The following is a 21506-nucleotide window of genomic DNA, read 5'->3' on the forward strand; positions in this document are numbered from 1 at the left end:
TGGCTTTTTGATTAAAAGCTACATATCTGTCAGCACACATGTAAACACAGTCATTCTGAAAGTAAAACAGGAAAGTATAGAAAGATGTATTACCAATGCAGGAACTTGAAAGGACATTGAAATTAAATGGAGAGTGGCCGATGTGATGCACTTTAGATGATCAGGTAGGTTATAGTGATACAGTTTTAATTGCAGGATTGAACTGGACAAAGAGTAGCTTCTTCTCCCACTGCTCAAGACCAGGGATGTGTATTTGGAACCCAAAAATACATGAACATGTCAACTGTCGAGCATAAATATCTCTTTAATTAAAATAGTAATTGTGTTTCATATTCTGTATTTCTGTTTATTATGACCAGCAGGTTTTCATCAGGATCTCCATGGTTTTTTTTCCACTGTTGTATTAATATTTAGTCCAGAAATGATAAATTTTGCATTGAGTGGATGTTGAAAGCCATTTATCTGTCTCATTACCAGTACAGTGAAATCATTCTGGTTTGTTTAGCAAAGTGGAATAATGGTCAACTTAATGGATGGGACATTGAGCAGCACATCATATTTGAGTGAAGTCGCTTTCTCAATTCATCATTACATAAAGACAAGAATAAACCCACCTCTCTGTTTGATACATCTTTTCTATTAAAGTTATAAACACATCTATCAAAACATTGTTCTGTAAGCTGATTATATAACAAGAGAAAATCTCTCAACTGAAAAAAAAAAAAGAATTTAATTTCAATTTGCAGGCGTATCTGCAAAGATGGAATTAAATTAAGTGTCTGACATAAAATGGAATGTGATTTAGGTCCTAGTTTTTATCAGATGTGCCTGACATTGGAGTAGTTGAGTCTGAAATTCTAAGTGGTGGGGATTTAAAAATAAAAGGCTACATATATACTACAGTCATTGTTTTTTTAAGGCGAGCAATCGCTCTCGAGCACCTGCCACTCACCCGAATGTCGACCGGGGGGGGGGGGGGGGGGAGTTTTTTCCCTCCCCTTAAAACTGAAAATCGCTCTCCTTAACATAGTCATTGGGGGTTTATTATCATTTATGAAACCAGGAATGACCCCATTACATGCAGTTATTGATCTTAGAACCATTTCCCAAGCACATAACTAATCACTTTCCTTAATATCAGATCACTCTCCTTAATTTCTAAATCACTCTTTCTAAACTGGGAGAGTTTTTTGAGGGGAGCGATTTTATTCAATTCGTTGATTGAGGGGAGCTTTTTTTTGGCTCTCCTCTGAAATACAAACAACGACTGATATACTAAGTTCAAAGAATTATGACTTACTAGTGTCTAGTACTAGTCCGATCAGACAACGTTCCTAAAGGAACTAATTATTTATCACAACCCTAAGTAAAATTTGTGCAATTGTTATTCAAGCCAAATCAAATCAGTGATACCCCATTTAAAGTTAGGTTGCCCACGGTTAAATTTAAAAGTTTGGTCAAAGGTGGGGTTACCAAATTATTCATTGAAGAAATTGGGACATTTGGTATTCTGATTAGACAAAAGTAAAAATGAGCATGGAGCGCCTGAAGGGCACGACGTAAATGAGTGCTCATAGCGCGATGTATTGAGCGTCGAAGGCGCGAATTTACTAGGGGTGTTTGGGGGCATTCACCCCCAGAATTTGTTTCATTTCTAGAAGTCGGGAGATGTGTTTTCCGTCATTTTGTTAAATGGACCATTGACAGGCATTATATCGATTTGTTCACTGTCTTGTAGATTGTTTTACAAGTCTTAATTAAAATGTATTTTGTATTGTGACATAAAATCTGTAAACCTCTACGTCGTTAACCAATAAAATTATACCCAAGATATACGTCAGTTTCTATATAGACAAGCGCATTGCAATTCCTGTTTTAGGCCTGTATTATGCACTGAACAAAATTTAGATGATGAAGCACGTTTGTAGCAAACGCAGTATACATTAATTACTAGCCTATAGTTTATGTGTTTTTTGTTATTTTTTTCAATTGAAAAACACCTGGCCCCAAGTTCACAAAGCATTTTCAGACTTAAGTTGAGAATTTACTCAACTTTCAATCACTAATTATGAAAAATATCTTTGATCCAGAAACACGAAACTTTGCACATAGTTTCTTATTGATGTATTTGATACATTAAAACAACAAAGGTTTTATAAAAGGTCTATATTTTAGTTAAAATAAGGAGACCAATTTTGAGTAAATTCTCAACTTAAGTCTGAGAATGCTTTGTGAACTTGGGGCCTGATGTAAAAACCGGGACATTTAGGTACATGACAGGCATCGGGTTGGGGTAGAAATGGTTCCACTACTGATGTCTTCCGTACTCCAGCCACAGTTTAACTCCAGCCACAGTTTAACGTTACAAGTATAGTAACTACGTCGGGGTGGCAGAAAAGACCCCCAAAACCACGATGTATGGTAACCTTAGTAAAAGGTCACGAGATGTAAACAGGGCTAGTGCTTACCCTAACCTTATTTACATCTCCACGACCTGGACGAAAATAGATTTAGTGGTTGCTCACCAATTTGCCGCAGTGACCAATGAAACATAGACTAAAAAAAGGGCATCCGAGAAGACCATAATTTAATTATGACTTTTCTCTCAACAACTAAAACACCAAACTGATCGAAATGAACAAATAAATCAAGGATATTGTTGTCTCCCTTTTCGTTTATACAATTTAAAATTTTAACTAGTTTACTCAGCCACACATTCATGATGATGTAATTACATATTAATTTAAATTATTGATTTGATTCCTAATAATAATGAACCATGGACCATGTTCATGTTGAACACACGCTTAAATTTTTAAATTTAGAGGTTGGTTAATTTATCATTTTCAATCTGTCTCTTAAAACAATAACTCTACTATGAAGTCTGTGCTCTCTTACATTTCTAGCGTTTGTTTCGTCTGCCAGATTCATCCCTAGCTGTTAATATAGCAAATAAAATTTCAGATAAAAATGATCACGGCACAGTATATTTCGTGAAACACGTTTCAGATTCTTAATTTTTAGTTAACCCGCCGGAAATCACGTGGGATCTCGCGAGATGACGTCATGAACAACACGTCGAAGGGACTCACAGATCTTTAGCAGGTAAGATCAAATAGGTTCATGTTTGTTGTGAATAAAAATCAGATGCTGTTAATTAGCAGTTAATTTGTGAGTTGAGCAGACAGCCAACATATTAATTGATTCAATATGGTATTCTTTTTCGCTATATCGGCGATTTAACTGTATGCATACAGTGAAAGAAATCTGTCGGGTGTTTTGCTTTGGCATAACATAACAGTCGACTCGTCGTTTTCAATCATTCATTGGCATACTACGGTGATTCTTTTCATTCATTCACGCAAATTATTTAGTCTGTTGCTTTTGGGGACACAATCAGAACACTGGAGAATCAGTTCTAGGTTGTATACTAGTGCTAGCTGTGTGGTATTTGATCAATAATTTAGAGTCTGAATTTATTGGCATTGTTCAATGATTATTTTTTATTCAAATTATTGTTACAATAATTAAATATAAATAGGCCTATAGGCAATTTATTAATATTAACTGAACCGTACAATGTAGCTCATCCATGTACATTCAGTACATGCAGGTCAACATCATATACACAAGCCAACAGTCTACAATGCTAGACTAGACCATCATCTTGTTTCCAAATGAACAACACCATGGGTTTTATTTTATAGGCCTATTGCAATCATTTTTATTCATAATCACATTGCAAGTGCCTGAAGTGGGCCTAACCTGCATATAGTTGTTAGCTATAGATTTGCAATTTGCATGTTGGGTTAATTTAGTTCGCAAAAATAAACAGACCCTAATTACTTTGGCATTGATCAAGTGTAAACCAAAAGTAAGGCCTAATTCAAAAGCTAAGATAGTACCAAAAACACAATGTAAAAAATTATTTTGTAATACCAGTGTTTAAATTTTAATTACTGTTATCAAAAATGAATTGACATAGGTTTTATGTACCGGTACCGTATAGAATGAAATATCCTTAAGATTCCTTCTTCAAATTTGAACAGCTAATGTTTTTTATTTCAGAGGAATTCAAACATGGCAGAGGAGAAACCCCAGATATCAAATGGTAATACTGACGACACATTTGAAAGAGATTTAGAAGAAATGTTGGAAGATGGCCCAAATGTGAATGAGGCCAGTTCGACTGTTCTTGGTGGCACACCTAACAGAATGACATCTTCCTATCCTGGATCTGGCAGTTCGTATGGTTCTCATTACAACCATGACATGAACGAGTCTCATCTTTCTCGTTCCTACACCATGCCCCCCGGTCTGTCTTTCTTTCATTTCATTTCTTCTTTTCTCACACATCTTTAGTGCATGTTGTATGGTACTGGTATTGGTTCATGTTGTGTATTTTAGTCTGTAATATCTATAAACTGGTGTTGGTAAGAATATGATTTTGATTCTTATTGAGTATATGGGGTGCTGCTTTTATGTTGACCTCATTTACATTGTGTTCAACTTCATGTATTCTATGACTTAAACATTTTTTGTATAGGGGTATTTCTAGCGGATATAAAAATACCAGGTGCTAATGAGCAATTACCTGACATTTTGAACTTGGTATTAGAGATTTATTAAAAATATCATTAAGAACATCTATTAACATAAATCTATGCCAGACAAAAATGATAAGCTCAAAATAATGTCTGTGACAGGTACCTCAATTGTAAACAAGTCTGAGTATTAAAATTTAGACCTCTATATATTCTTTCTAGAACATCTGATACAACTTCTCATTTATCTGGAAAGTACATGTAGTTCGCTGAATATTTATGCTTTACTCCATTATATCGTTTTAATGTTAACCGTTAATTATGGTCCATTTCCAATCTTTTATTTTCCTTTGAACATGGTTACATGCAGGATCCATGGTGGCTCACCAAGTTAGGCAGTGGCTCACTAACCAGGGGTCCAGGGTTCAGTCAATTCCTCAGAAAGTACCTCAGGATGTTTAAGCACAATTTCCCCTTGTCAGTGGTGCAGGATATAGCCAATAAACAGCGTCTAGTTGTTCAGATCGATTGAAAAGCCGAGATCTGGTGTACACATGCCAGTTGGAATTCTAAATAAGAGTAGACCGTAGTGCCTCTGGTATACATGGTATACATGTAAGTCTGTCTTCATGAGTCCTGTTGGTACAGAAACCTCAGACATTTTAAACATAGTTAAGTTATTTCAAGCCACAGTGAATATGACACTAGCCCACTAACCCACAGTTCTGGGTTTAATCACGATGTTGGCTGCATATTTGGCTATCGATGGTCATTAGCACGGTAGACACTATATTATTAAAGATACATTATGTAAGATTTAGATAAAAAGCTGACCATTCTTGCTATGATAAAAATAGATAACATAAAATGAAAATATTGAAAATTTCACTTTAATTTCTTCATTCTGAGCCAAATTATCACTGCATTGTGTAAACCAGGGCACTGGTACATGTATATTCGAGACTTAGTCTCACTTTCTCATTTTTAAATGGCAACTAGTTAAAATCTTGAGTATTCGATGCCACCAAGAGATGATTATGGTCTTGTTTTGTTAATAAATGTCTAATTAATAGTTTATATAATATTTCAGGCCTAAAGAAAGACCTGCAATAGGCAGATTTAGCTTTTGCATAATGTATGTTTAAGTAGTTGCTAGGGAATATGTAAATTTCCATAAGGTTAACTCATAAAATGATGTTTTTGACTATATATCTAGTTTTCCTTGTAGTTTTTAATATAGGTCAAACATCAAAGAAATATTTCTTTAATTAATACTCATCTTGCATTTGCACGACACAATTGTGGTTACATAGTTAAAATTGTAAATAGTAGTAATAATCTCACAGGATTATACATGTGATGTAGATAACCATGTCTTCCAATATATTTTTCCAGATAGGGTCAATAAATTTTTACAGATAGGCCTACACTACACTCAATATATTTTTGATCAGATTTGAATTGATGAAATATTTAATAAGCTCATCTTATCTAAATGGTTTAGAGAGTGTACAATTTGATCCTGTTAAGATTAAGCCATACTTGGTTAATACATACATGTATTAGGATGTATTACATAATATTTTGCTTGATATTACATAAATTGTATATGCTATAAATATTAGATGTCTATGAATTGTATAAGTACATGTAGCTTATAGGATTCAGCCTACAATACATTTTAACATGATGGTGAACCGGTGGTTGATGATCTTAAAGATAACATATACATGTAAGCTTACATCATAATCAGATCAGTAATAGGTGATAATTTTTAGCAGATACTGTAGTGGGAGGGTATAACTATAAATTGATTAGTAAAACTAAATTATATGTAAACCACAGAAATAAGTTATCAAGAAGTTTATAAATGGCTAATTATCTATTTAATCTTTTGAATTACTGGTAATGAAAAAAATCTGGGTTGATTTACATGTAGCATAAAAGAAAATAATAATAATAGTAAGATAGCAAATAAAAAGAGATTATGGAGGGGGTATAATTTATGGCACATTTATAAGTCCCTTTCTTGGAATAAAAAAATATGTATTCTGTGGTACACATAGATTCTATGATTAAAATGAGTCCATGTTCTATAGATTGTTAGTGTTGTCAATGTACTTCTCTTTTAAAGAAAGAGAGAGACTGAGGTACAAATGTAGGTTAGGGCATTGGTTTATCGACTCAAAATGTTCCCAGTTAGAATTCTGGTGTGGCCAACCAAACCATTCAGATTTTTCAAGCCTGGGTTTCACTTGTCAATGGGTGGCATCTGCAAGGTTGACCATCTGATAAGGGAAGTGTGGTTAGTTTTTTGGATGGGATGTAAAACAGAGGTTCACCCCAGACCACCCATGTAAAAAAACGCCTTGAAAATCAAAAGAACAGGAGGCAGAAACACGTAACCATAGAGATGGAAAATATGTCACATGTTTGTCTCATAATGACTGTTGTATTTTTTTGACCAAACATTAAATCCTGTTCTGATCTCCTACAGATCATTTTCGTAGATTATATTTACAATTTCACATCAACATTGATGTAATAATGAGAGTGGGTTATTTTTTTCTGATTCCATTTCAAAGTGAATTATCAAATCACATGCACATCAAGTGTCTAAGTGATTGATTCCCAGTAAGGTTTCTCTATAGTTTGTTTATTGCATGCAATGTCCGTATATTGTCCACATGTTTGTCTTGTATTAACATATGTTTGTCTACTGACTACAGTCTTTGATTAAATGATTAATTAATCATGGGAGTATATTTTCAACATGGTAAGTCTGTTCTGATGTTGAATTTTTTGGTTATCATAAATGCGAAAGTGTAACAAAACTGTGTTAGTTATATGAACTCCTCAGGTGGCATCAGGTGTTCTACAATACATAATAATACATATACCATATCTTATGTTTGGCAGATTGCCAGTCTGTAGTTGCCCAGAGCTATATAAAATTATAGATTAGGGTTTGTTTTTTGATAACAGGAAAAATATAACCTCTTGGGATGAATATAAGCTTTTGAGCCAAAAGGTGTTTTAAATTATATAAAATCCTCAAACGACAAGTGTAATCAGATGTTCTCAAAAAGAGAATATTTTTGGGTCATTGTTAAGCTAATGATTTTTTGATGATGTTTTTTTTTTTAAAAATATATATGTATTTACATATTGTTGTACATATAGTAACATCTGTTGGGTCTGCTTTACTTACATGTACATGTATTGAATTATTCAACTGTACAACTGTTTCCCATTCTATGTCCATTAAGACATATGTTGCCATTCTATCAAGGATTATTTTCAAGTGTTGGCCAGGACATGATGTATAATTTTGGAAATAGTTGGTGGCTGGAAGGTACATGTATAATGTTTGCAGTTCAATGATTTCTACGTGGCTAAATTGTATTGTTTAATCTTGAAAGTAGAATTGATTATATTGTATACATTTTATATCTGGACAGAAGTCAAACATTCTGAAATGGAATTCGGAATACTTAAGTTTGTAACTTTTTTCTAATATTCAAATAGAAACAAGTGATGTTCAAAATGTTTTGTATACTTGTAGTGATGAAGGCTGTGAAAAGGTAAAACATTTAAGACTAACATAAGGTTTTTATTCATTGATTTGTTCTGTTTTAAAGGGATTTTTTAAATTGTAATTGTAATTTCTTAATAGAAACATGGATGTTTATTCATAAAGATTTACTAAAGTAATAAAAAAACAACCAAAATGTCAGAACCGGTTATTGTAGTACTATAAGGAAATTTTGATTTTGTATGTGTACACGTACATGTATGTTGTATAATTTTAAACTGTAAAGAAATCACTTTCCGATTATTTAGAATATTGACTAATAATTTGCTCAGTTAAACACAAGACTGTATACAGTCCTTCTGTGTAATACTTAGATTATACGGTCTGTTATTAAGTGAAGTGGTGTTATTTCTATCTTATACTTGTATGTGACAAACAGTAGGAATGCCTGCCCAATCTTATGGGTTTACTCTCACAGCTTAAGGCTGTACTAGAAAGCAAATTATTGAAATAAAATTCACAATTATATATCTTAGTCCCAAAATGAATTAGTTATGTTTAACTTGTGTTAAAACCCCATCTCTCTCTTTATTTCTTCTATGTCTTTCTTACTTTTAAATACCACAGTACCACATTGGTGGGATTTATAGTTCAGTTTTGGTTGAACTGATTTGTTTATTTTGCATTACTGATTTATTTTGTAACTCTTTGTTGCAAGCAAGTTGTTGCTAAGGAAAAGCTAAGGAAAATAGTCTTTTTTCAATTGCTTGCATCAGCAGTTTATGTTCCGTTAAGTGTTTGAGATGCCAATCATTATGGAAAATGTCACACTAAAAGTCTGATTTATGCTCTCTCTGTGTTCTATAAATGAAGAAAATAATCCGATCAGTATGTCATGAAATAACTGGTAATTCCGTAGAATCTTAAACATTAAGTTGATAAATGGCAAAAAGCCAAACAAAAATTGTAATTAGCTGGAAACGAAACTGCATGTGTTTTATTCATCTTGGCTTTTAGTTGAGAATTACCAGTACATGTATTGGGTTTATTTCAAACAGGAATGTTACAGTGTAAATGTAAACTTAAAACTTGTAGATCAAATAATTATTTGGCAGAAAGTTTTGTTATGCTTGACTTAAAATGTCTAATTACCTAGAATTGATGTATGCTTTATAATTTTCACAGCTAGAAAAATAATTTCTACGGTTTTGAAGGACAAAAAAAAGTTAAGGTCATAAGCTTCAGATTCCTAATGAGAAGATTCTTTCATTTCCCACACATTTTTTGGGATAGTACTTTTTATTATCTATTTCTTAAATGTCTGTGTGTTACTGTCAGTATATGTAGGTTTGTCTTCTGGGTTTCAAGTATTACAGAATTGAAAGTTGGTAACCATGTAGATATTGATGCCTTCCTTGTAGTTTTGTGAGTCACGGTGGCTAACTAACCGGGAAATCCTGGGGTCGATCCCAGCCCAGTATGGTCCAGTGTGGTTTCCCCTTGTCAGTGGTACAGGACAAAGATGCTATAAAAAAAACCCTGAAGTTCTGTCCATATGTTGGCATGTACATTTATAGCCTTTGCCTATCTTTGCCAATTGGAATTCGTTGAAGAACAGATGGAAAAGCCACTGACAGGGGCAAAATGTCTCCCATAGCACACTGCATGGCATCCTCAGTATCCCCAGTAGTATGTTCTGTTCTACTCCACTAACCCCTGGGTCCATGACTCCGTTCACGGGTAGACACATAGTCAAACTATCCGCCCTTGATAATTGTATTATTCATTAAATAGAAAGAGAGTGAGTGAAGGGAATTGACTCACATTTGTTTGTAACTAAGATCACTGAATCGTTGTTGTAAACTTTGTTCACAAATTTTAGGACCTATTTTTGTGTCTTGGGTATTAAATTTCTTGCAAACTTTCTTTCATAATTGAGCATACACGCTGCTGTATTTTGGTAAATGTAAACCGTGACACCAAGACTGATATGTAAACTGCTTTTTGATTGGTTTGTGGAATCAAACTACGGGCCAATGAAATCATCATGGATAAATAATTTGTATTCATGAATAGGCCACCCCATGGATGGATGGACCCAGGGATTAGTGGAATAAAACGGAACAATGCCACTAGGGATACCAACTAGGATGACTGTATGGTGTGGGCCTGTCTTCTATTAGTCTAGAAAAGTAGGACGTTAACCACCATCTCATTTTCCTTGCAATTTCAAAATTGTTTGTTGCTTGTAATAATATCCTGAATTGTTTAAGCACTGATGCTTTTTTTGTGGTATAACTGTTGGTAACAATTATACTAAGATATTCTCTTGTTGTGATATCTTCCTTGGGAATTATAGAATATCACTGCATGGATTATTTTTCAAAATGTGACCTTTTCTTTATATGCAAAATGCATGAATTAATAAAATCAATAAAGAGAAAGCTGATTGTGGTATACTCTTCTAACCCACCTGTCAATATAAATAAAAGATGTGTTAAATACTAGCAATAAGATTTGAAATCAATAAAATACTTGTATACAGCCATACATTTCGTATACATTTAGTAAATAAAATATTGACTGAAGCCCCAGGAGCTTGGTGAGTATGGAACTGGCTCACTAAGCAGGACATGCCAGGTGTGCTCCGATGTTGGCCAAGAAAGTTACTTAAGATTTTCTAACGAGGTTATCCCTTATTAGTGTTGTGCAGTACGAAGGGCCTGACAAACCTAGAATTCGATGAAGGGTAGGTGAAAAATGTCTCTGCCCTCATAACACACTGCATGGTGTATGCCCATCTTCATTATCTTGGTGGTGCAGAAAAGTAGGGTGTTAATTTCCGTTTCATTTCATGTCATCATGCCCCTTATATACAAGGTCATTGAAGTACAATATTGACTATTTATAAATATAAAATACATCCATGTATAACTTCTACTAGACGTATTCTACATTTATATATCTGATAAAATAAAAACTAATATATTTTCCACTCCATATAAAAATTTGTTACTGTACCTTATGATAAAATCAATTTATTATGGATGCTTAGCTTTTAGTATCGGTTTCCATTAGACCTATTCAATATGTGATTTTAAGAGTGGGCTATAAAATCAGATATGTCTATTTGAGTATACAATTTACGTAACAAAAGATCTATTGATTTATAGAAGAATTAAAGTTTCTATTGTCACATTACATTCATGAGCTAAAATGCAATAAGATATTTTAAAAGTAATGTCTATTTCTGCTGAATTTGGAGACAACAAATTTTCTCATGTAAAATAATTAGAAGAGATTTTTGTTTTGGGATTATACGAGCCTATATATGCAGTACTTCAAGCCCACAAATGATATTGTGATCTATTTTTGGAACAGTTTTAAGTGGATGACTGGATTCAAATGTTATAACATTTAATACAAAGATCCAACATATCTAAATAGAGATTAAAATTGGATATTGAGTGGTCTTCCATTGTTGATAAAGTCATGATGCATGAAGGCTTTAGTATCGAATGTCACTTGGATGAATGAATTTAACTTGTACATGTAGTGATTTAAACAGCTGCATTATACAGTAGCATGGTAGTGGGTTGGGTGATAGAGTATGTCAGTCTGTGTTTTATACTGCACAAGTGTGGTGACCGTCATGGGGATCCTATTTGCGTACAAAAACCATATTTTTATCTTGGGGGGTGGGGGTCCTCTCAGAGAAATTCTGGGTGTTGTGGTATGTTTGTCACTGGTTGAGCAATATAAATATGAGATACCGGTAATTGAAGATCAAAATCTCTCAATAGTGAAAACTGCATTGAAACCATGTGATAAGAACAAGATTTAAAGGTGCAGTCTGCCTAACCTGATGGGTTTTCTTAAAAGAGCTCTCTGTCTATGGTTCCTTTGACAGCTACAGACTCATATATGTGTGATAGCAAATTATTTAGATAAAAATACACTGTATTTTAGTCTCAGAATTACCTAGATTTTGTAGAGTGAACTTCAACACTGTTTCACGTCATATCACTGAACAAGTCCACATTGTTTTTGCCTTATTTATATACAGATATTGCACATTTGCTGAAGGGTTTTATGGTGTTATGATTGATAAGTCTGTCAGATTGTAAATTATAAATGTTGCATTTGCCCTTCACATTGGGTATTTGGGTTTTTTTAGGAATTATTTTTATTGTAGTTTGCCCATTGCTTTGTTTGTGTTATTTGTTTTTTTTTTTAGTAACTATTATATTTTCAGTCTGTCGTTTGTTTACTCTTTTTTTTATTTCATTTTCGTGGCCATCTTTATGGGTATTTAGTTTTTTTTTAGTAATTATTTTCATTGCTGTCTGCCCTTTGCTTTGTTTTGTTTTTTTTAATAAGTTATTTGGGTTATTTTTTTAGGAACTGTTATATTTTCAATCTGTCGTTCGTTTACTCTTTTCTTTTATTATTTCATTTTCATGGCCATCTTTACCCCCCTGCTTAAGTCCTACTGCTTTATAAACCAATAAATATACAATTTTTAACATGTTTGTAGTGCATGATCCATTTACATATACTGTATGAATTATATATGTATACACATTTACTTGTACTGTATGAATTATATATATATATATACTTGATATCTAGCTAGACCACTTGATCAGTATGCTTATATAATTATTTATATAAAAATAGGTCAATTGTGTAATGTGTTTTCTCTGCATATATTGTTACCTCTGTATATAATCAGAGTACTATGTCTTCAATCATACATGTGTAAACCTCTGAACATGTTCCTGTACTCTGAAGTAGAGTTTTGACCTTTGTTGATCACTTTAAAAAATCTTATGGATGTCCCATAAAATTATCATCATGTTATCTTGAACTAGAGATAAAAAAAATATGGTATATAGGTACATGTATTTGTGATTAATAATAAATAAACTTCAAAAATATAATTATATATTGTTTTTTGTCATATATTATTATTTTGTTTTGATATTTACAGCTACCAGCAATGTTCCACTGTCTTCAAACAGTCACAGCAATGGTGATTTTGTACCGAAAAGTACCATCACTCAAACAGCAAGTTCTAAATTCGAAACAATAAGAGAATGGAGTATGAACACTTATAAATGTACGCGACAATTTTTATCGGAAAGACTGGGTAAAGGTTCTAAAACCATTGATCTGGAAATGGAATCACAGATTGAAGCTTTGCGTGACACTCAACGCAAGTATTCCAGAATTCTTCAGTTGGCAAGAGCCATGACAAATCATTTTTACCATGTGGTTCAAACTCAACGCACCATGGGTGACACGTTTTCTGATTTGGCCCAGAAATCACCAGAATTACAAGAAGAATTCACTACAAATGCAGAATCTCAACGTGCCCTTGTGAAAAATGGAGAAACGTTATTAGGTAAATGAAGTAATAACTATTTTTTTGTAGTCTGATGATGATAGTTTCTATAATCAGTTGAAGTACAGTGACTTGGTTATAGAAAATATAGATGTGAATAGGTTTATTAATGAAGTAAATGTAATGGCCTATAGGCACCGAAGGGAAGGGCCACTGAGTGTCCTTTGCATTTTTCTGACATTTATTTGATACTAAAATCTACTCGATTGATTATTTGATATATAATGAAGAAAACTAATTCAGATTATCAACGGGAGATAATATCCCGGCCTTGATTCGATTGGATTATAAAGAGACAAAACATTTTACCCAACATTTATAGGTGCTGCTGACTGTTGTCTACAGAGAACGACAAATGTTGCAAAATTTTCAAGACATCATATTGTTAATACTTGAACCAATTTTGGACTGATATTCCTTTTAGAGATTCAACTTATTGTAGATTGAAAGGGATTCAAAATCTAGCAAATAACATTCAGCAATATTACACCTAAAATTTAACCTTAGTACATGCCTCTTCTTCTGAATGCAGGACGGAGGGCCTGACAAAGACATCTTTCTAGTCATTTAGATGGGACAAAAAACCGAAGTCCCGTGTACACATTGGCATGCACATAAAAGATCCCATGAGAGTTGGAATGCGATATAAGAGTAGGCTGTAGAGCCGCTGTCCAGGCAAAAAGTCCCTCATAGCACACTATATGCCGTATGCCCGTCTTCAATAGCCCAGTTCGGAGCAGAACAGTAGGACGTTAAACCCCATTTCATTTCATTTCTTCTTCTGTATGAATTTGGTTTTGTAGCATTGAAGATACATGTACCACATGTAGCTACATGTAACTATGACCACGATGACATCTAGTTTTAAAAGGTGCAAATCTTTTTAGGTCTCTCTTGTTTACTTTTTGGTTTTCTTTTTTGTGCAGGTGCTTTGAACTTTTTTACGTCATCAGTGAATACATTATGTAACAAAACAATGGAGGATACATTATTAACAGTTCGACAGTACGAGGTAGCAAGGTAAGTTGTTTATTTCTTACAATTCTAATGATTAATGTTCATACAAAATTGTTATTAATGATAATAACTATTGTGAAAGGACTAGTTCCAGATTCCACAGTCTATACATGTACATGTACATGGATACAAATATGTAAACCAGAGGTCAAAATGCCATGGTAAAATCTGTTTAAAGGGACACAAAACTGTAGATTTCATTGGATCTTTAGTTGCCCTTAAGTCTAAATTCATATGAATTCTAAAATTTACCTGAACTTATTCGATTCAGAATAAGCTGAAATAAACACATGTTAGAAAACCTTACAATCTCTATTTAGTTCGAACTCATTATCATCTTAAAAGATATCACTACTAGTTGGAACTCATAATCATCTTAAAAGACATCACTACATCACATGTTTCTCTATTTAGTTCGAACTCATAATCATCTTAAAAGACATCACTACTATTTAGAATTGTTTCTCTATTTAGTTCGAACTCATAATCATCTTAAAAGACATCACTACTATTTAGAATTGTTTCTCTATTTAGTTCGAACTCATAATCATCTTAAAAGACATCACTACTAATTAGAATTGTTTCTCTGTTTTTGACTATTTTTGCTAACCATAAAGATATTTATGTTTTGTATCAATATTTACATTTATAAGATGGAAAAACCTCAAATAAATTAGTTTGTCAGTAAGCTTCTTTAACATTCCTGAATCTTCATTTTAAAAGACCAAATGGATGGATCTGGGTTTCGTGAGGATTTGATGTGAATTCTACAATTTATTTATGTATAATTTGACATTGTTTTGTTTAGAAATTGAGGCTCTGTCACTACATATGTATAATAAATTGTGCTAAATATTTGTTCGATCATAATTTGTATGGTGGTATAGTTTTCTTTTGACATGTGACATAAATGGTATGGTGACTAAATTAGTGAAATACCTCACTTTGTACAGAGGAAAGTTTGACAGGTTCAGATATAGTGACCTGTTAATTAATACATGTACATTTATGTCCAATGCTTCTCATATATATTTCTGAACAAGAAACTGCTTTGCAACTATAAAATGAAATGAAATGGGGTTTAACATCCTACTTTTCTGCTCCGGTTGGGATCCTTGTCAATGGTGCAGGACCGCAAGGGCCTGGCAAGGGACAATGTATTGTCGCTCCGATGGCACAAAAATCGAGGATTGGCAGACACGTAAAAGATCAGTTGGCAGTTGGAATTTGATATAAGAGTAAGCCGTATCGTCGCTGTGCTGGCAAAATTTCCTCATAGCACACTGTATGGCGTATGCCTATCGTCATTGGCCCAGTCAGAGCAGAACTGTAGGACATTGAACCCAATTTCATTTCATTTTTTCATGCTCCGGCTGGGCTAAAGAAGGCAGATGAAACAAATGGACCCAGTCATCAACATCCTGCGCTTTTTATTAGTAAATCAGAGAAATTTCTAATGAGAAAAGCTACCATTACTATATGTACAAAGTTTGATAAAGATATCTTGTGAAAACAAAACTGAGACGGAACGATGGGAATGGGTTAGGACAGATTGAACCCATTTCAAAATCTCTCGGTAGGTTTCATGCATGGCTACTATCAACCTCTGCCATGGATCCATAAAATCAGTGTACCCAAACCCATATGTTATCCTGTGTAAATGATTGTCTAATCATTCTAGCATTACCAGTGGCTCAGTAGATTTTTGTACTATTTTAGATTAGAATATGATGCATACAGAACTGATGTAGATTTCCTGTCACAATCACAGAAAGATTCATCCTCTGTGGCTAAACTAGATGAATGCAGAAGGAAATTTGATGAACATAAACTAAAGTTTGAAAGATTACGAGGAGATGTGAATATTAAATTGAAATTTTTAGAAGAGAATAAGGTAAGAAGACTACTTATTTATATATCCTTAAAGTCGTTAATCCTCATTTGTATTTTTCAGACAATTTCAAGATAATTTATCCACGGTTTAATTCACTCAAATTGATTATTTAAGATTTAATAAACAAAACAAAATTAAATATCAAAGGAAGGTAGATAATCTAACTTTGATTTACTCGGATTTAAAAATGGACTTGTCAAACTATTCCAGCAAAAATTATAGATGGCTGTCTAGCTATGACAATATGCAATAAAAATATACTGCCATGGGTTTCAAATGTTATCTTTATGAATGGAATTTGTGGATTGATATTAATTTTAGAGATTTAATTTTCACAATATTGTAGTTTGCAAGGGATTCAAAATGATTCAAATAAATAAAAAACGAGGTCCACCTATTGATGTGCTCGCAAAATACTCCTCTCTTGGTTGAGATCCCCTGTGGCTTAGTGAGCAAGATGTTGGCTTGCTAACGTGAAGGTCCCATGTTCAGTCCCGGTGATGGCTGAGAAAGTTTTTCAGGAGTATCCGGCTTGGTTCCACCTTGTCAAAGCTGCAGGACAGAGGGCCTGGCAAGGGACAATGTATAGTTGTTCGGATTCACTTTGCCGTGCACATAAAAGAACCCTTGGTAGTTGAAATTTGATATAAGAGTAGGCCCATAGTCATAGCACACTGTATGGCATATGGCCATCTTCATTAGTTAAGTCGGAGCAGAACAGTAAGATGTCAAACCCCATTTCAATTCATTTCTCTCTAGCATGGGTTAGAAAACAATATCGATTCCATTATCCATTAAATTTATGGCAGGTGACTGGAAAACATTTTATTTTTTTTTTTATTTTTTTTTTAGGTTAAGGTGATGCACAAACAACTTCTACTATTCCACAATGCAATCTCAGCTTACTTTAGTGGTAACGAGGCGGCACTAGACTCGACATTAAAACAGTTTAACATTAGTTTGAAGAGACCCAATGCTGAGAAACCATCATGGATTGAACAATAGTTTAATCTTGTTTGTACATTTATATAGACTTAATCACACCATTCTTGTTAATATTACGTCTTATTGTCATCATTTAATAATTCTAGAAATATATTTAAAGCAAAATATAAAAAAAATTTGGTTCTCAGATACTGTAATGAAAGCAAATAGGATTCTTCATTTTATGAACACACAAACACTGTATAAATATCAAAACAATCAGATGCTAATTATCTCTGTACATGCAACACTTTAGAATAAATAATTGTGCGGTAATCTTGTGCATTACAGAGTTATTGTCCTTTACTAGGTGTAAAACAGAAATTTTGTGTAAGTAAAACCACGTCCACACATCTCATTAAATTATGTACAGATTTTATACTCAGTTTGAAAGTTACTAAATGTATAAGGTTCTTTCATACTCACCATTCCATATTTTGGGGTCAAAAAATGATGCTTTTATTCAGAAACATGAAGCTATAATGTAAATTAACTGGACCTGTTAAATATTAATGGATTTTGTAATAATACTGACTTCAATAGAAATGTATTCTATGGGTGAATTTTATGAGATTTGTTTTTTTATGCAATCTGGTTAAACATGAATGTTTTATGTAGTATTAGAACAATGTACAGCTTTACTGTATTTGTTTGTTCTTTGTTATTAATTATAAACATTAGTGATTTTATACAAATTCTTAGCGATATTCTATGTTTAACAATACCTTGAGGGTGGGAATGTGGTGTTGAAGATCAGAAACCTTTAAAAAGCGGTGTTCAGTTTGTGGAAACACCTTCCAGGAATTATATATAATGGGTGGGTGGACAGGATGTCTTAATACCTTGTACTGTATAGATAATCAGGCCAGTTATATCTGCTAGTCATGGTCGGTTTGCTCCCGGGTTTCTATGTTACGGGTCACCTGTCCATCCTCATAGGGTTTCTCCGGGTAATCAAGTTTCCTCTCACATCATGCCATTTGTCATGTTAGTGGACATAAAACCTCATTCCTCCCTGTGTGTACTGTTCTACATGTATTAATAAAACAAATGTGATTAATTCCAAAATGTAAATGAACCTCAATTCTTAACATGCCAATTATTATTAATCTGTCACCCAGACACATTCAAAGAACAGAACCTTTTTGATTTAGGTCGAAATAAACAACTGAATTTCGTTCAATCTGTAAGTTATTTTAATTAGAAATGAGTCAAACTTTTTATGATTTGATATCAATATTTTTTGTCTCACCCGAATGACTAGCAGTGTTTTAACTTTATCATGCTAATACAGCAATAGATATGTTGTATTACAGATAGAAAATATTCATTATACAACCTACCTTGTGATAATGTATTCATCAATTAATGCTTATCAAAGAATATATTAGTACCAGTAGCTGCTTTCCATAAGTATGTGTTATATTTAATTTTAAAGTTGAAAGATACCCATCTCTCAAAACAAATCGGCACATAAGATTAAATTAAACTGACTTTCAATTTTACCCAAATCAAAGAGGTTATGTCTTTATACATGCAAGATATATATTATGTGAAAAAGCATTGATTTTTATTGTGTATGGTTGTATATACTTTTTCATCATTGTCTTATGTTTATATAATAGTCAAATATATTGTTTCATTTAATGAGGGAATTCCATGCAATAAGAGGGTTAATGATTAATTAAAGGGACAACATGCCAAGACTAAAAGTCTGATAGAAGACCCCAATACCACAGTCGATCAGTTTGAATAATTTTTGGACCAGTGTGTTTTTATTTTTAATAAAGACAATTTTGATGTGGAGGGTCTACAACTCATAACCTTTATCCTGGCATGATGGCGCTTTTAATCATTTAAGAAGCACACAATTATAATTAACCATTTGTATATAAATGTATTATGTTTCACCTATTAACTTTAAATATATAAACAGAAATTGTGATCTCTTTAAGTAAGCTTATATTAATAATAGTCTGCTCTTTAGATTATAGAACACTTCTTGCACTTCTATTTGGACCCCTTTCATATATTATGATTATCTGCAAATTTAATCGATCTTCCACATTTCTCAAATTGAACACTCTAATTCTGAAATGAGTTGGATTCAAAAGATCGTGTCTCTGTTCGGTAAGTGATACATTATGGGCATTATTCTAGAATATTGCAAGTACCAAAGTTTATTCTGTTAGGATTTCTAAATTAATATGCATATTCATTAATTAGTATGATAAAGTCTGATTAATGACACAAATATAATTCTGGTTTGCAGTGACTCATTGCCATATAAGAAAACAAATCATTTGGCATCAGTGTCTCTGGGGTAAAAGATGTATTTGCAAGAATTTATGTATGTAGAATAATGTATTTATACACATAAACCACAAACAAGTTTAATATATGCAACCATCAGTATGGTGAAATATAACTAAAGGCCATTGGCATAGGTTACTCGCATCAATTAAATCTATCTCTAAGTTGGTTTTTGTCCGTATTCAAGTTTTCTGGACGTTAGAAGGATAATCTACATATAGGTATATATAATCAGATGTTGTGACAATGAGCTTTGGAGGGAGGAGGCTTTTTATATTGCATGAACTGTTTTCTGAATTTTTACGTGCTCATTATTGTATTGCTTATTGAAAACTTACAAAAGTTGATACATTGCATCTAGGGTAAATAACTGTTACTGTTCAATATTATTAGTCTCTTAATTTTATTAATGAATTGATTATTATTAGTATTATACTATATAAAATCTCAGTATTAAATATGTATGCTTGTTTCAACATCTCTAGTCTGTATATATAATAGATGTTGATAATTTATAGTAAATCTTAAAGTAAACGACTACATTTTAATGTGGATTAAAACCAGGAAAAGTTAAATATTGTCTGAAATTGCAAACAATTAGCCGTTTTAATAGAAATAATAGGCTTATGGTGTAAACCATCTAAAACATCATTCATAACTTTAAAATCTGTCGAACCAAAGTCTGTAGTACTGATAAGAAAAGCCAAAAGATCTGAAACCTTGCCCTATGCCCCATTAACATATTTGCTTTATAGGATTAGCAATCAAAAAATCTCAAATACTGGTACATGTAAATTCAAATCAATTAACTAATTTTTATCATTGATTAATTAAATTGATCACTCATTGCTTTGTACATTGCTTTGAATTAGCATAATCATTAAAATTGGTGGATTAATACATACTTAGCATCTATTTTATTATTACCATTTTAAATTTAAATATGTATGTTCATTTAGATTACAATGTAAAGTGAATTTTGGTTGTTACGTAATGTCTAATTTAATTTCATAAACTACATTACAGATCTTATTTGGAAATATTATTCCAAAAACTAAAAAAAAAGATTACCTTGTATTTCAAACCCATTCATTTTGGGTGGTTTTATGCAAGGGTGAATATTATTTGTCTAAGGTATAGATTTAGGCTACACACAAACTGTAATTTAAACAAACTATTTTTATGTGAAAATTTTAAACAATTGTATTTTCTGTCCATATTATACTGCTTTTAGTTACCAATTCAATTCTATATCTTGATTTAGTTTGGATTATATGTGAAAAATCTTGTGGTTATAAAAATGGCATGGAGAGGATTTTACGCTTTTGGTACTTGCTGTTTGAAGTTGTTATATCTGCTGGGCAGGCATTAAAAAAAAACAGAGCAGAAATGACATTGATCTGATGAATTCTGCAATTACACACACTTTAAGCTTTTTATAATCAGTTATCAAGCAAATAATTAGCTAAACTAAATATAGATTAATGTAATTGCCTTGGTTATTTAAAGTAGTTGTCTATGTTAGTGATTTAAAACTTTTTATTTATAATAATTATCTCTCTACGTATATTAATTTGTTTATCTGTTGATTATTTCTCTATGTTTTATTTATTTCTGATTCTGTAACTTATAACTTGCTATTAATATTAAAAGTAGTTATATGATCAGGTTTGTTGAGGATTTTATTTATGAGAAAAATTTATTACAGACAGGATAGGTTACAGACAGGATAGGTTGATAGGCAACAAAACATACACTCACAGCAGCAAAGTTGTTCAAGCTGTCCTGAAAGTAATTTTTGGAAACCATGGA

General features: G+C 32.6%; 1 protein-coding gene across 3 annotated transcripts; it reads left to right on the top strand.

Moving 5' to 3' along the window:
* The first annotated feature begins 3047 nt into the window (after positions 1 to 3047).
* Positions 3048 to 21361, top strand: LOC126829257 (arfaptin-2). 3 transcript variants are annotated; one of them, XM_050559011.1, is made up of 6 exons: positions 3048 to 3105; positions 4069 to 4315; positions 13073 to 13486; positions 14413 to 14506; positions 16223 to 16397; positions 17250 to 21361. In XM_050559011.1, exons 2-6 carry the CDS (start codon positions 4081 to 4083, stop codon positions 17400 to 17402), a joined length of 1071 nt encoding a protein of 356 aa, XP_050414968.1. In that variant the 5' UTR covers positions 3048 to 3105; positions 4069 to 4080; the 3' UTR covers positions 17403 to 21361. The 3 variants fall into 3 exon arrangements, with proteins under 3 accessions (XP_050414968.1, XP_050414969.1, XP_050414970.1); XM_050559012.2 differs by having other exon boundaries at positions 4069 to 4243; XM_050559013.2 differs by lacking the exon at positions 3048 to 3105 and having other exon boundaries at positions 4069 to 4111.
* Positions 21362 to 21506: the final 145 nt, after the last annotated feature.

Source organism: Patella vulgata, chromosome 8 (genome assembly GCF_932274485.2).
Source record: "Patella vulgata chromosome 8, xgPatVulg1.2, whole genome shotgun sequence".
In the NCBI taxonomy this organism is placed as follows: domain Eukaryota; kingdom Metazoa; phylum Mollusca; class Gastropoda; family Patellidae; genus Patella; species Patella vulgata.